This window comes from Cryptotermes secundus, unplaced genomic scaffold (assembly GCF_002891405.2).
Source record: "Cryptotermes secundus unplaced genomic scaffold, Csec_1.0 scaffold1084, whole genome shotgun sequence".
In the NCBI taxonomy this organism is placed as follows: domain Eukaryota; kingdom Metazoa; phylum Arthropoda; class Insecta; order Blattodea; family Kalotermitidae; genus Cryptotermes; species Cryptotermes secundus.
In genome coordinates, this window is record NW_019724603.1 from 969549 (window position 1) to 982194 (window position 12646).

Here is a 12646-nt window from a genome sequence, read left to right on the forward strand (position 1 = left end):
TTTTCCCGAGCAAAAAGCAGAATTTCACCGCCGCACGCTGTCCACGAAAATCAGCCATAGCAAAAACGACGATCACACAAAACAGTTGTCACTATAAACTCTGCCGAAACTAGTCCTTACCTTCTGAAGCAACGGTAGTCAGCTTATCGACTCAGGAATGTTAGCTCTATGCGCTCATAGCGGCAAAACGCGGTACTACAAAAGCTCTGCCCACAAAAAATTACTTTGGTTTCTTTTGGGTACCCCATTGTATAAAAATGTATTCACAATTCAGACCAGGAAGACCTCCAAAGAAATACACTGTCTTAAGTTTTGTCTGGACAAACAAGTAACTCATCTGCCATCTAAATGCCACGTTTATTTTTAAAGTATGTACTCAACTTCGAAGAAACAGCATTTTTCATATTTTGATCCAGATTATCTGACATCTGGATTAACTGTAACCAGATCAGTGAGGGTTTACTGTGTGTTTATTCTAGAAGTTCCTAATATTAACATTACCATATTTGTGTGCATATAAGCTGCACTTTTTGATGCAAATTTACTCTACAGAATTTGCATGCAGTGAAGTGTTACATACATTTTTTGTGATTGTTTCGAAGAAACTGCATGCTTTGAAGAAAAGCAATTAGTGTGTGGACAGTCGAGCCTGCAGTGATCATGTTCAATGCTGATGAACACCCAGTAGAGGCTGTTAGTGTATGAGAAGGTGTTAGTTATTTCTTATGAATCCATATCAGTTTCATGTCATCGCATGGTCAGAGCTGGCCTGTGTACGATTGCCATGGTTGGATGTCATTTTAACAAATTCTGTCGTCTGGAAAATTGTTGCATATGCATGAAGGCACAAACATATTGCTGGAATATCAGCATATTTTCGTTACGTGAAAGTAGTTGACAACATCAGTTCCCAGATATCTGAAGACCAGGCCAGTGCTGACAGATTACTCTTAAGTACAGTAGAACTTGGTTATAACGTCATCAAAGGGACCTAAAAATAGTGTCGTTATAAACGAATGTCGTAACCGAAATGGGCACTTTCCACAGTAGCCTTATGTTAGTCATGTAAAAATCTACCAAAAAATGTTAAAATGTTGCATTTTTTAGTGAAATATGTAGTTAAGTACAGACTAACGTAACATTAACGTGGAATTAATATGGATTCTCCATATCGTTTGTCCTGTAGAAGTCACCAAACCAAATTCGCGGCATACATCAGCTTTTTTCCTTCCATTTTCTATTTCACGAATCACTTTAACTTTCTCTTCAGTGCTTAAAACTTTCCTTTTCATTGCCATGTTTTCACTACTGCACTTCTCTGGGTTTAGGCAGGAACACTATAGGGTAAGTAGACAATGTGAGGTCCTGTTAGACAAGATTCTAGGAAAGGAATGCAGTTAACAACCTGCCGTGTCCTCTTGCACTATTCACTCAGTCCCACCCCACACCCTTGTTTTCACATAAAACCCACGCTCCTCTTGCAGCCCGCGGTCGTATTCTTCCAGGACAGTCACGTCAGTAAGTAGAGAAAGTGAGGGTGGGCAGACACATCGAACTTTCCCACGATATCAGAGAAATTCAGGAATGAAAATGACGTTACATACGAGGTTGATGCATTTGTGCATGTCGTACTAAGCAAGGTATAAAAACAGTTGCTTTATGAGGAATTAGTTCGTACCATTGAATATTTGACGCAATAGACAAGGTGCCGCAGAAACCGATGTTGCTATAACCAAGTTTTACTGTACTTCTAGTGACAGCCAGAGTGCCTCAAATGCAGTCACAAATGTTTTAGTTTCACACAAGTAAAATATAGTATAGCTTACACTGGGTATGCCTTATGCAGTAAATGGTACTTATTGTCATTGTTATTTCTAGTTGCAATTGAACCAGTTCATATTACTGGGGTGAGTATATCTTTCCTTGTCTGCTGAAAAATTTGTACTGAGGCATGTCAAAATATGACTTTGTTTGTGACTTGTTGACAGTTACAGAGACTTTTGTGGAGTGTTTAATTGCCAAGTAAAGACTTTTTTTTCCCCTTTACTGCATGAAGTAGTACAGTTCAAAGAATTTTGATGTTGATATCCAACCCAAAAATTTTACAATCTCTATATTCTGTAGCAACATCTTTAACCCTTTCCATGCTGATTTTCTTCTTTGTGAGTAATTTAAAACAGAAATATCGAAGGCTCTCTATATATATTTGTTACCTAACCTAACTTCATTGGATCTGAAATGTCTGAGACATATATATACAGAGTGTACCAGGAGAAAAGGTCAATATTCTGGGAGGTCATAGTGTCAGTCATTCTAAGCAAAGAAGTGTGTGTACCTGTCCTATTCCGAGTTGTTTCTGAGATACAGCTATTTCACTGTACAGTCCCAAATTTTTTTATAGGAAAGAGATAGGTGATGTTTTTAACACCAGTATTTCTTATTCCAGTGACAAAAGGTGGTACAATTTATCTAGTATCTGTACACTACATTTTTGAAAATATGAGGGTGAGTCAAACGAAAACTAAAAATTTCTTTAAATTTAATTTATGGAATGAAAGCGGTACATAACTATATCATTTTTCTACATAGTCTCCATTTCGTTCAATACAGGGCCTCCAGTGTTTACAAAGTGTATGGATTCCTCTAGAAAAAAATTCTTGTGGTTGTCTGCACAACCACTCATGCACCGCCTGCTGTACGTCTTCATCAGAACGGAACTGCTTTCCTCCCATTGCCTCTTTGAGTGCCCCAAACATATGGTAATCACTTGGGGCTAGGTCTCGTGAGTGTGGTGGATGTGGAAGTCACTCAGAGTGCAAGTCTTGGATTGTTGCAACTGTTGCACAGGCAGTATGGGACGGAGCATTGTCATGTTGCAAAAGGACACCTTTAGTCAAAAGTCCACATCACTTTGATCTGACCTCAGATCGAAGGTGATTCTTCAAGAGATCTGAATATGAGGCACTGGTGGTAGTGTTCTCCCGATGTGTGTAGTGCTCCAAGAGTATGCCTCGTTTGTCCCAAAAGAAAGCATAATCCTCCCTGCAGATGGCTGCGTCCAGAACTGCTTGGGTTTTGGTGATGAGGAATGACACCATTCCTTGCTCGTTCTCTTTGTTTCTGGTTTGTGGTAGTGCACCCAAGTTTCATCACCAGTAACAATTCTCAAAAGGAAGTAATCACCTTCTGCTTCAAGGCGCCACAGAAGTTCTTCACAGGTGTCAACATGTCGTTTCAATTCTGGAGTCAGCTGCTGTGGCACCCACCTTGCAGACACTTTGTGAAACTGGAGCACAACATGAATGACATGGTGTGCTGATCTGTGACTCATGTTAAGAATTTCGGCTATTTAATCCACAGACACTCAGTGATTCTCCATCACTAAGGCTTCAACTGCTGCAATAGACTCAGGGGTCACAACTCTGTGCACCTGACCCGGGCGAGGAGCGACTGCCACAGACTTCACACCATTTCTGAATTTCCTACTCCATTTGTACACTTGCTGCTGTGACAAGCATGCATCACCATACTGAACCCTCATCCATCAATGAACTTCAGTCAGTTTCACACCTTCACTGATCAAAAAATGAATTACAGAACGTTGTTGTTTCATGCATGTACGTAGTGGAGCAACCATCTTCAAACTGGCACTGTGATGGCGTTCTGTTTTTCTGCATTATACTGCCACCTATAGGATACTCTTTATAGCATTGGTAACATGTCTGCCAACTTATAGGACAATGGCGCTATATTTCAAATTTTTATCTCAGTTTTACGGTTTTAAGTTGACTCGCCTACGTACCATCATCAACAATAAATGCACTTTACAAGCACGTGAAGACAGCATATCAGCATATTTGGCTTTTTTGAAGATGTGCGGCATTTTTCACAACACTCCAAGAATGTCACTGACAACAGTCATAATGGCCAGCTGATGCTTCCCACAGTTTTACATGCAGGGAGGAAGGATGATATTGGAGCAAAATCCAAACTACTCTGCAGTGAAATAACCCTGTCTCAGAAACTGTTTGGAATAGGACACATGTACATATACAATTTTTTGTTTGAGTAACCCATACTATGATGTCCCAGAGAGTGACCTTTCCTCCTGGGACAGCCTGTATATATAGGAGGGAGAGTCAGTAAATACATCACAAGTGGATGTCAAACCTAAAGCACATGATATTCGAAATGGGGGGGGGGGATTTTTTCCCTCAATATATTCTTGACCAACATTGATACACTTGTCCCATTGCTTTACCATTGCATCAAAACCTGCAGCATAGAAGTCTTCTGAATGTTGTCTCAGCTATTTTCACACCTCCGTTTCCACCTCATCATCGGCAAAACGTTTCTAGACCCAGTTGTGAAGTGCTTTACACGACAGACACTTTTCAGTGAAAGACGAACATTTTTATGAATATCCTTTGCATCGAGCCCTTTTGCCTACAGAAAACATACAACAGAACGCTGCTCTTCAGTAGTATACTCCTAGAATGTCATGTAGTTGAACTGTGCTGCTACCTAGTGATACACATAGGACACCTGTTTACTTCGTTTTGTGACCTCTGTACTGACTGCCTCGTGCGTGTGAGAGTGGGGGAGGGGGGCATCAAGAAGAGGGTTAATTTACTACATTTGCATTTCTTGTGCAGTTTTGGGTTAAATTCATAGGAAACTAATTTAATAAAACAAACTTTATGATATCTTCATTCTGGTTGGTGCACAACATGTATAGAGCTTTGTCTCAGAACATGAGAGAGAAACCAAAGTGAATGTTTGAAATTTGTTTTTCACATAAATTACTTGAGACTAAATTAATTATTGTTTTAAGTGTGAGTGTAAGTATGACATCATATCATGTCGTACAAAATATTTTTTTTTTTTTAATTTCAGGATTTCAGTTTCATGACATAAATTTGGTGTAGGATGAAACTGTATCATTCTTACTACAGAAGTACACGGTCCTGTGAAGCTTATTTCCTCCTTAAATTGTGTTACCCTCACAGTTACTGAGAAAGTGGACAGTTACAGATGTCAGTGAAGAGGAATTACACTAATGATTTCCTGACAGGTTGTAGAAACCCTGAACTCACAGCAGAAAATTACATGACCATTCTTGAGGGTTGTGTTTTCTTCTAAGCTCTACAAGTATCATAGTAAATGGATGGTAAAACGGTAAATTTATTCCCGTGCTTAAGTATGCCATGAAGGTATATGGGGAGTGGATGTCTAGATCCACATTTTCTTGACCTTGGCACTAGCTGGAGGTGAGTGGTCAGCTTCACATCCCTGCCACTTTACCCCCAGGGAAAGAGCCTTCAGTACCCATTGGATAGGAGGCTGGTTGAGCCCCAGAGCTGGTCGGGACGGTATGGAGAAGAGAAAATTCTGACCCTACCAGGACTTGAACTCCGACCCGTCAGTCATCCAGCCCGTAGGCAGTTGCTATGCCGACTGTGCTACCCTGCCTCAGACTAAAATGGATATACTAAAGATTTAATGTGTCTTAGTATATCAAAAGCCAATTACAGTGGCTGTGTGGTCTAAGGCATGAAATGCATTTGGTAGCTCAAAGACTGGGATTGTGGGTTCGAATCCCACTCAAGGCATGGATGTTTGTCTGCATTCCATGTGTCTGTTGACCCATGTAGTTAGCAGCCTTGCAACAGGCTGATCCTCTGTCCAGAGAGCCCTACCAACTGTCTAAGATTAATAAACTGAAGTGAAATGAAGTGTTTCACGGATGCCATATGCCCCAAAGTGGGAGGAACAGAAATAATGATAGATGGATAATATATCAAAAATGTTAATTTATGTGATGCTTTTTCAAAGAATAGTTTGCTGTTATAGAGGGGAGGAAGTGCCTCTGCAACGTGAAGCCAGTCATGGAGTGGCAGCAGATAGCAGCAGTAACGTTTGGGACGGGACTGAAGATACCAGCAGTGCAGACATTCGAGTCAGTGACCTGCCCATCAATAGCACTCAGGTCACTGATATGGACGTAAGTTCTGATGGTGGCATTCTCCATGGACGAGGTAACCAAAGTAGTCAGCAAAAGCAGGAGCAGCACAGTCAACAGCATTCCCCACATCATCATCATCACCACCCCCATCAGCAGCATCAGAACAATAGTAGTTATAATAGCCATAGCCAAGGCAGTACAAGCCTTCATCACATCGATCACATTACGGGTACCACTGCAACAAGAAGCCAGTTTCATCCACCCCTTGTTCAGAAGTCCTCCTCAGCCACAACAGTCACACCGCAAGCTGAACTCCTTCACCCAACAGCTTCTCCATAGAATTGCCTGTTATGCAACCAGTAACAAAGTACTGTTACTGGAACTATTTAAAATGCTAGGAACAAACAATAAAAATAAAAAAGTATGTTTCGGATGGATGCGGGTACAACTCGGTATTTTGTTTATTAGTAACTGAGGTAATCGGTGTTATTAAACTACCATAACACACTATATACTTCACTGATGCTATTGAAACTGTTACTACTTATGCTACCATCTCATAGCCGTAATGATCATTGCCATTTCTACCGCTGTCATAATTCATGTACCTATCGAATGTCTACAGTGTCATCATACATTTAACTATATACAGATCCATCATGTCTGTGTGAGCACCTCCATGGTTGGCAGGTTGAATCACTTGGTTGTTCGTGACATCTGCTACATGTAGGTAACGGCATTCAACATAGAAGCTCCTAGCTTGTCGCTGATTGATGCAGGGAAGTGTATCAATTTGCTGTTTATAAGTTCCCTAAAGCCATGTTATGGTCATCAGGATCTTGGATATCCTGACCAGTCACATGATGTAGAAATGGTTTGTTGCAGAAGTTGCCTTGGTTAGTGCGAAACGACTGAATCACCATGCGCTTGTAACATTTCAGGAAATGTGGTGGTATGTGGTATTCTGAAGTTCTGCTTCTTTTTGTTTGTCAGTTTGAGGTCTTCTGGAGTGAGACATCATGTAATCTCTTTGATCTTTAGAATTATTTGGAGGGGTACACTGTGTGCATGTTCTGTCCTAAAGCTTAAAGCTGAATCTTGCTTTGTAACAGTACCAGACTGCACAGAGTCACAGTGCAGACAGCAGTAAACTTAATTGTCACTGACCTGAGATTCTGTAGTCTTGATTATTCGATGCATGAAGCTCTGTACCAAAGACAGCGTTGCTCACACAGACCTGCCGGATGGATGAACAGGTTAAGTGTATGGTGACTGGGCACCCCTGTCTGGCTACCTGCCTGCCTATTGCCACCACTGTCACCACCGCTAGTTACAAGCGTTATTTAATGCATGTCTATAAAAGACAGGGAATAGGTGGTGTCCGATGGCAATGATTGCATTTTAAGAGTTTGAAGGTGTAATTTATGTAGTTTGTGTTCAACATCAGGGTCTCTACTCAAATACAGGACAGGATTGAACATAAATAGTGTGCCTGAAAAGCATAAATCAAGTATATAACTCATTATTTTATTCTAAGTGTCTTCAGTTACGATTAGTATATGTCACTGGTCATAACATATATTTGTTTTTAAGGTAGAAATGAAACTGTAACTTTAAATCTCTGTTTATTTTTGTGTGAAATTGTCATAGAAGTCCCAATATTTATTATTCAGTAATATGCGGTTACTCTTAGGATTACTTCGTAGCCGCCAACAACTTCTGATGTCCCGTTAATTGTTTTCACATAAAGTAATGTTCACAGTTGAAAATATTAGCTTTTTTAACCCTTCAATGATGCATGACATATAATTTCTACTCACTTCTTGGGACAGAGTAGAATGTATATTGCTGATGAGTGGGGGCCCTGAATGTATTTTGTAAACAGATGCTGCACCCTCTTCTTGGTTGCATCTGAAGTGTAAGGAACTGTTATATATATAACTTTGTTCTCTGTCAGAAAGAGCCATGGTCTGTGCTCTGTGTGAAGATGGACTGTGCCCACTTGCCCATTTGATGACTGTTGTCTTTATGTGTGATTTAAAACTCTTAAGAGTGGTGATTGTTGTGGTCTTCTGGGATAAGACGCAGTGTAATCTGGTAGACACCAGTGATACAGAGGGTTCAGCTTCTTCCATCTTCAGGGTAGTAAATTAAGCCAACCATTAAAGAATAGTATGGATGTAGGAAAAGGGAGAATTCATACCAGAAGCTGGACTGAGGACCTCATCTGCCATGAAGATTGAGACAGCAGGCTAATCCAAAACATCAGTAAATATCTACCAAACTTCACAGAATCTCATCCCAGAAGATAGTGCTCATTACCTCAAATTTGAAACTTTTCATGTTTCTTTTCACACTTGAGAATGGTTTCGGTCAGATTGTTAAGATATTTGTTCCTACATCTGACTGGTGGTCAGATAAGTGTTCCCATATATGGTTTACTGTATCTGACTTAGGTGAGACAGTAACTAGTCAATGAAAGCATTAAAAGTACCCTGACATTTAGAAACCCTGGACTTGGGATTTAAATTGCCCAGTGAGAGACTGGCAGGGAAGGTGTTTATGTGCCATTATCAGCCTTTCCCCCTCCAAAAAAATAATAAACTCGAATGTAAGATTTGAGACTTTCACGGCGGTGACTATGAAGAAAGCAGTCTTCTGGGATTTGGCACCGTGTATAAGTGGTGTATAATAAACTCGAAGATCAGAGTCATCTCGGTTGTAACCATTATGCAGCGTGGTAGACATTTACCAGTGTGTTTTGGGTGAACCAACTGTACCCATCTTCAAAATAGGAGAGGTCTTCATCCCTATATCTGCCATTTTTTCCAATGCTTGGCTTACTCTTCTTCCTTGAAGATAGAGGCAGTAAATTATGGTGAAACTATAAATATCTGTCAGACTGCACAGCAGGATGCCTCAGAAGACTTACCCCTTTATTAGTGCCTGTCATGAGAACCTCAGTTCTCACAAGTAGCTGACTTCAGCTGGTTTTAAATTAGTTTCGGCACCCGTTTTGTGTGGGGCACGCGATAACGTAGTTTGTTGAGGCACTATGCCACAAACTAGTAGGTCTTGGGTTCAGTTCCTGATGAGGTCATTGGATTTTTCAGTTCACATAATCCTTCCAGCTGCACTATGGCCCTGGGGTCAAGTGAACCCCTAACAGAAATGATTACCAGGAATCTTCCTGGGGGTAAAGAGAAACTGGCGTGGAAAGCTGACCTTGCCTCCATCTGTGAGGCGACTGTTTAGAAAATGTGGGAGCCTCAACATCTAACAACTGTATAGACTTCCACGTCCTGTTACGGGATGGCTTTTTGCCTTTATCAGTGTTTCGTGCATAGTGGTTATGCAGTAATTCCTGTGTCTTTCTGTCACATTTCCCAGCATTCTGCTGTCGAATAGTCCGTTTCCATGTTGATGATGTGGAATCAAATGGGTTCGTGTATAGCCATGGCCATCAGAAATTGAGGCTTATAAATGTCCTTTCTTCAGATGCATATTGATACAAAACTAATCTTTTGGCTGCTTAGGTTAAAGGTGAGATCCATATGTAAGGACTAAGATCTTATGTTCTTCTTCTGTGATTAGTTACTTATATAAATGTGTGTTATCTGTTCACTGCTATGAGCCTTTGCAGTTGTTAGGCGGCTGTGCAGGTAGCCAGCCACTCATTTTATACATGCATGAGACTGGGTCAGGAATCCCGTCTGTTGCAAGTGACTGTGTGTGTATTGCGTTGATGTTTTACACAGGCGACATATATAGTGCGCTTCATCTTCCCTTTTAATACTCTGGTATCTCCTGTTTGCAGTAGCAGTGTAGAAATAATATATATTAAACGCCGCCAAGGAGGGCACATGTTGACTGTCGATGATGTCGCTCTGATTTCAAGAGTATAATGCTGGTACCTGAAAAATAAGTCTTTGTATAATAATAACAGAATGATTTTCTTTTCTCTCCACCTATATACTCTCTCTGTCTGTCTTGTTCTCTAACTTTCTCTTGTAAGGGCTCAGATAGGCCTCGTCTTGTTTGTACCGCTGTATTGTTTGTGTGTTTCTAAGTGACATCAAATAATGTACAGTAGAATTATTCCCTATTTACGTAAAATACATAGGAGGACAATGAGACGTAGCATCATGTATGCAGGCATATGTTGCATTCATGTTGTGTCCGTAGTGTGCGTTTTTTCCACTGAACTCACGTACCCCCCTCCCCCTTTTTTAACATTTTCAAAATAGGCAGCCAGGATAGAAAGAAAATAAATAATTGAAATTTGGTAAATTTCTAGTGGAGTTTTGATCTGCCAGAAGTGCCTTGCATCATTGAGTTGCAAGGGTAATTCATTGCTCCTGAAATTGCGCCATTCTTCTTCGAAAGTAACCTGTCACAGTATAAGCTCATTGTTGGAACAGAGGGGCAACGTTTCAGTTGGAAGTGCCTCAGTTTGTCTCAAATTTAGCAGTGTGTTGTAAAAATATTTCTGATGCCAGAATTGTACCTAGTTTGGATTTGCATGATCAGTGGGAAATATTTGTAATCCGGGTGTTTATTAGGTAATGCTGGTTAACTGACAGGATTGTGTTGCACATCTGAATCCGCATGCTCAGATGTGGATGCTGTATATGTGAGTTGCTGCTTTCCGACACCATTGATAGAATTTAGGTTAGTCGCAAACGTTTCATGTTCCCAACTTCACAGTGTTAGTTGGTTAATGATGGGAATGACAGAAAACGATTTTAAAAATAAATAAAAATGAATTTGAAAAGTTAAACAAAACAATTCTCAAACCAGTTTGGGGTCCTCGGTGCCTTTTATCTGACGTACAAATTTCATCTCCTTAAGGGGTTTTGTGTGTTTGTGTGTGTGTATGTGCGTGCGTGTGTGTGGTGAAAATGATAAGTTACCAAGATGCAAGTCAGGTTTCTCTTTCTGATAGATGTCAGGTTCATTACCCAGCACTCGCTTGGATGGTGGATTTTTCCCGTTGTTACTATCATCAAGAAAACAGTAAAGCCCATAGAATTATGAGGTCTGTCAGTAGTTGCTCTAGTATGTTAACATGGATTTACTTTGCACGGACTTTGATTACATGATGAACCTTTCTTGGTATTAGAAGTTTCCTGTCTCATCTCTGTGAATGTTTTTATGCTGTTTTTTAAATGGCATTGAATTTGAATGGTCTCCTGTGTTCACCAAAATTCATTCTTTAAGAATGCTCGCTTACGTGCTACCTGAGCTGTTCTCACGTAAGTAAAAAATTATTCAACAGATATTAATTCGTTCCTTCATTTAAATAGGTTATTATTTACTTAAATAAATTTTTGTAAAGAAAATTAGACATTGTTCAAATTTTTTACAAAAAATAAATGAAGAAAATGCACTCTTTCTCTTTTGCATTACTGTGTTTTCTGTAAAATGTGACTAAGCAATAATTCCTTCTGAGTTTAACCATGTTCAGTATTCTGGAATATTAGTACATGGACATTGTCCATCACCATGTCTTTATCTAAACACATCGCACTGTGTTTATTCAAATGTCACAGTCTTTCGGAGACTAGATTCTGTCTCCAGCTTCAGGTAAAACCTACTCAGTTGGGCCCAATCGATAGAGCTAGTCCGTATCTCTGAACTTTTATTTTTATTATGGAATATGTTTATATAAGTGGAATAGCATTAATTTATTCAGAGGAGTACATTGCTGTTTCAAAGAATTAATATTGCCTTAGCGGTATTCACTACTCCCAAAATAGCCACAGTTTCCATAAATGTGTGTAGGTTTTGTTGAGTGTTTGTCCTGGAAAACTGAATTAAGATTGTTTGGGAAACAAGAGTGTCTGTAATGTGCTCTTCACAAAATAAGATTGTACAAATGGAATTTTCATATAAGGACTAAGTCCAAACTTCTTGGTATGAATACCTGTTTTTTAAATTATGGGGAATTTCTTCTGTGGGCTTTACTATGTTGATTGACATGTATATCACTGTCAGTTCTCAACTGAAGTGGCGTGATAAAATAAATGCAAACAGGTCATCCATTTTCTGATAGTATCTCTTTTTCCCTTGAGAGGTCCCACTGTCACTCTGTGGTCAACCACAGCTTAACAATTTTTCATGTTTATTTTAAAAAATAACAGTCTCGTAGCCATATTCCAGAGCTCTTGATAAACCTTAAGTAGGCTTTTGTTGGTATTATTATTCCTTTCATGATTTTGATCTAAATTTTTCGTCCCAGGTGTGTGTGTATGCGTGCATGTATGTGTGTGCGCGCATGTGTACATTTGGGTTTGTACACAAGCATGCACACAAGAACAATATTTTAATCATTCAGTTTGCATTTTTTATTGCAGATTTTCTCATACAAATACCTCATTTTTTAAAATAAATAGATTGTAATGCATTTTATACAAATAATAATTTGTTCTGTCAATTTTTAATTGTAGCTGAGTTTATATATGTATATGTGCATGTGCGTGTGTGTGTGTGTGTGTTCTATATTTATAATTTGTAAGCATACTTGCTCCCACCTCCATCTGTTGTAACCCTGCTCCTACATGGCTTTCTTGTAGAATGAGTCAAAGAAAGAAGTTTTCTTGTGAAACTGGGAGTGGTTACATTTCTTCCTATTAAGCTCATGTTTGTGGAAGGTACTACCTAGATTTATAATCTTTGTTC

General features: G+C 39.6%; 1 protein-coding gene across 2 annotated transcripts in view; it reads left to right on the forward strand.

Moving 5' to 3' along the window:
* LOC111862528 (protogenin) overlaps positions 1-8604 on the forward strand; it is a 214597-nt gene extending 205993 nt beyond the window's left edge. For both annotated transcript variants that reach the window (XM_023848010.2, XM_033750698.1), the window contains one exon: positions 5854-8604. In XM_023848010.2, coding sequence (XP_023703778.1) covers positions 5854-6304 — 451 coding nt within the window. In that variant the 3' untranslated portion in view covers positions 6305-8604. The remainder of the gene's footprint in view (positions 1-5853) is intronic.
* Positions 8605-12646: the final 4042 nt, after the last annotated feature.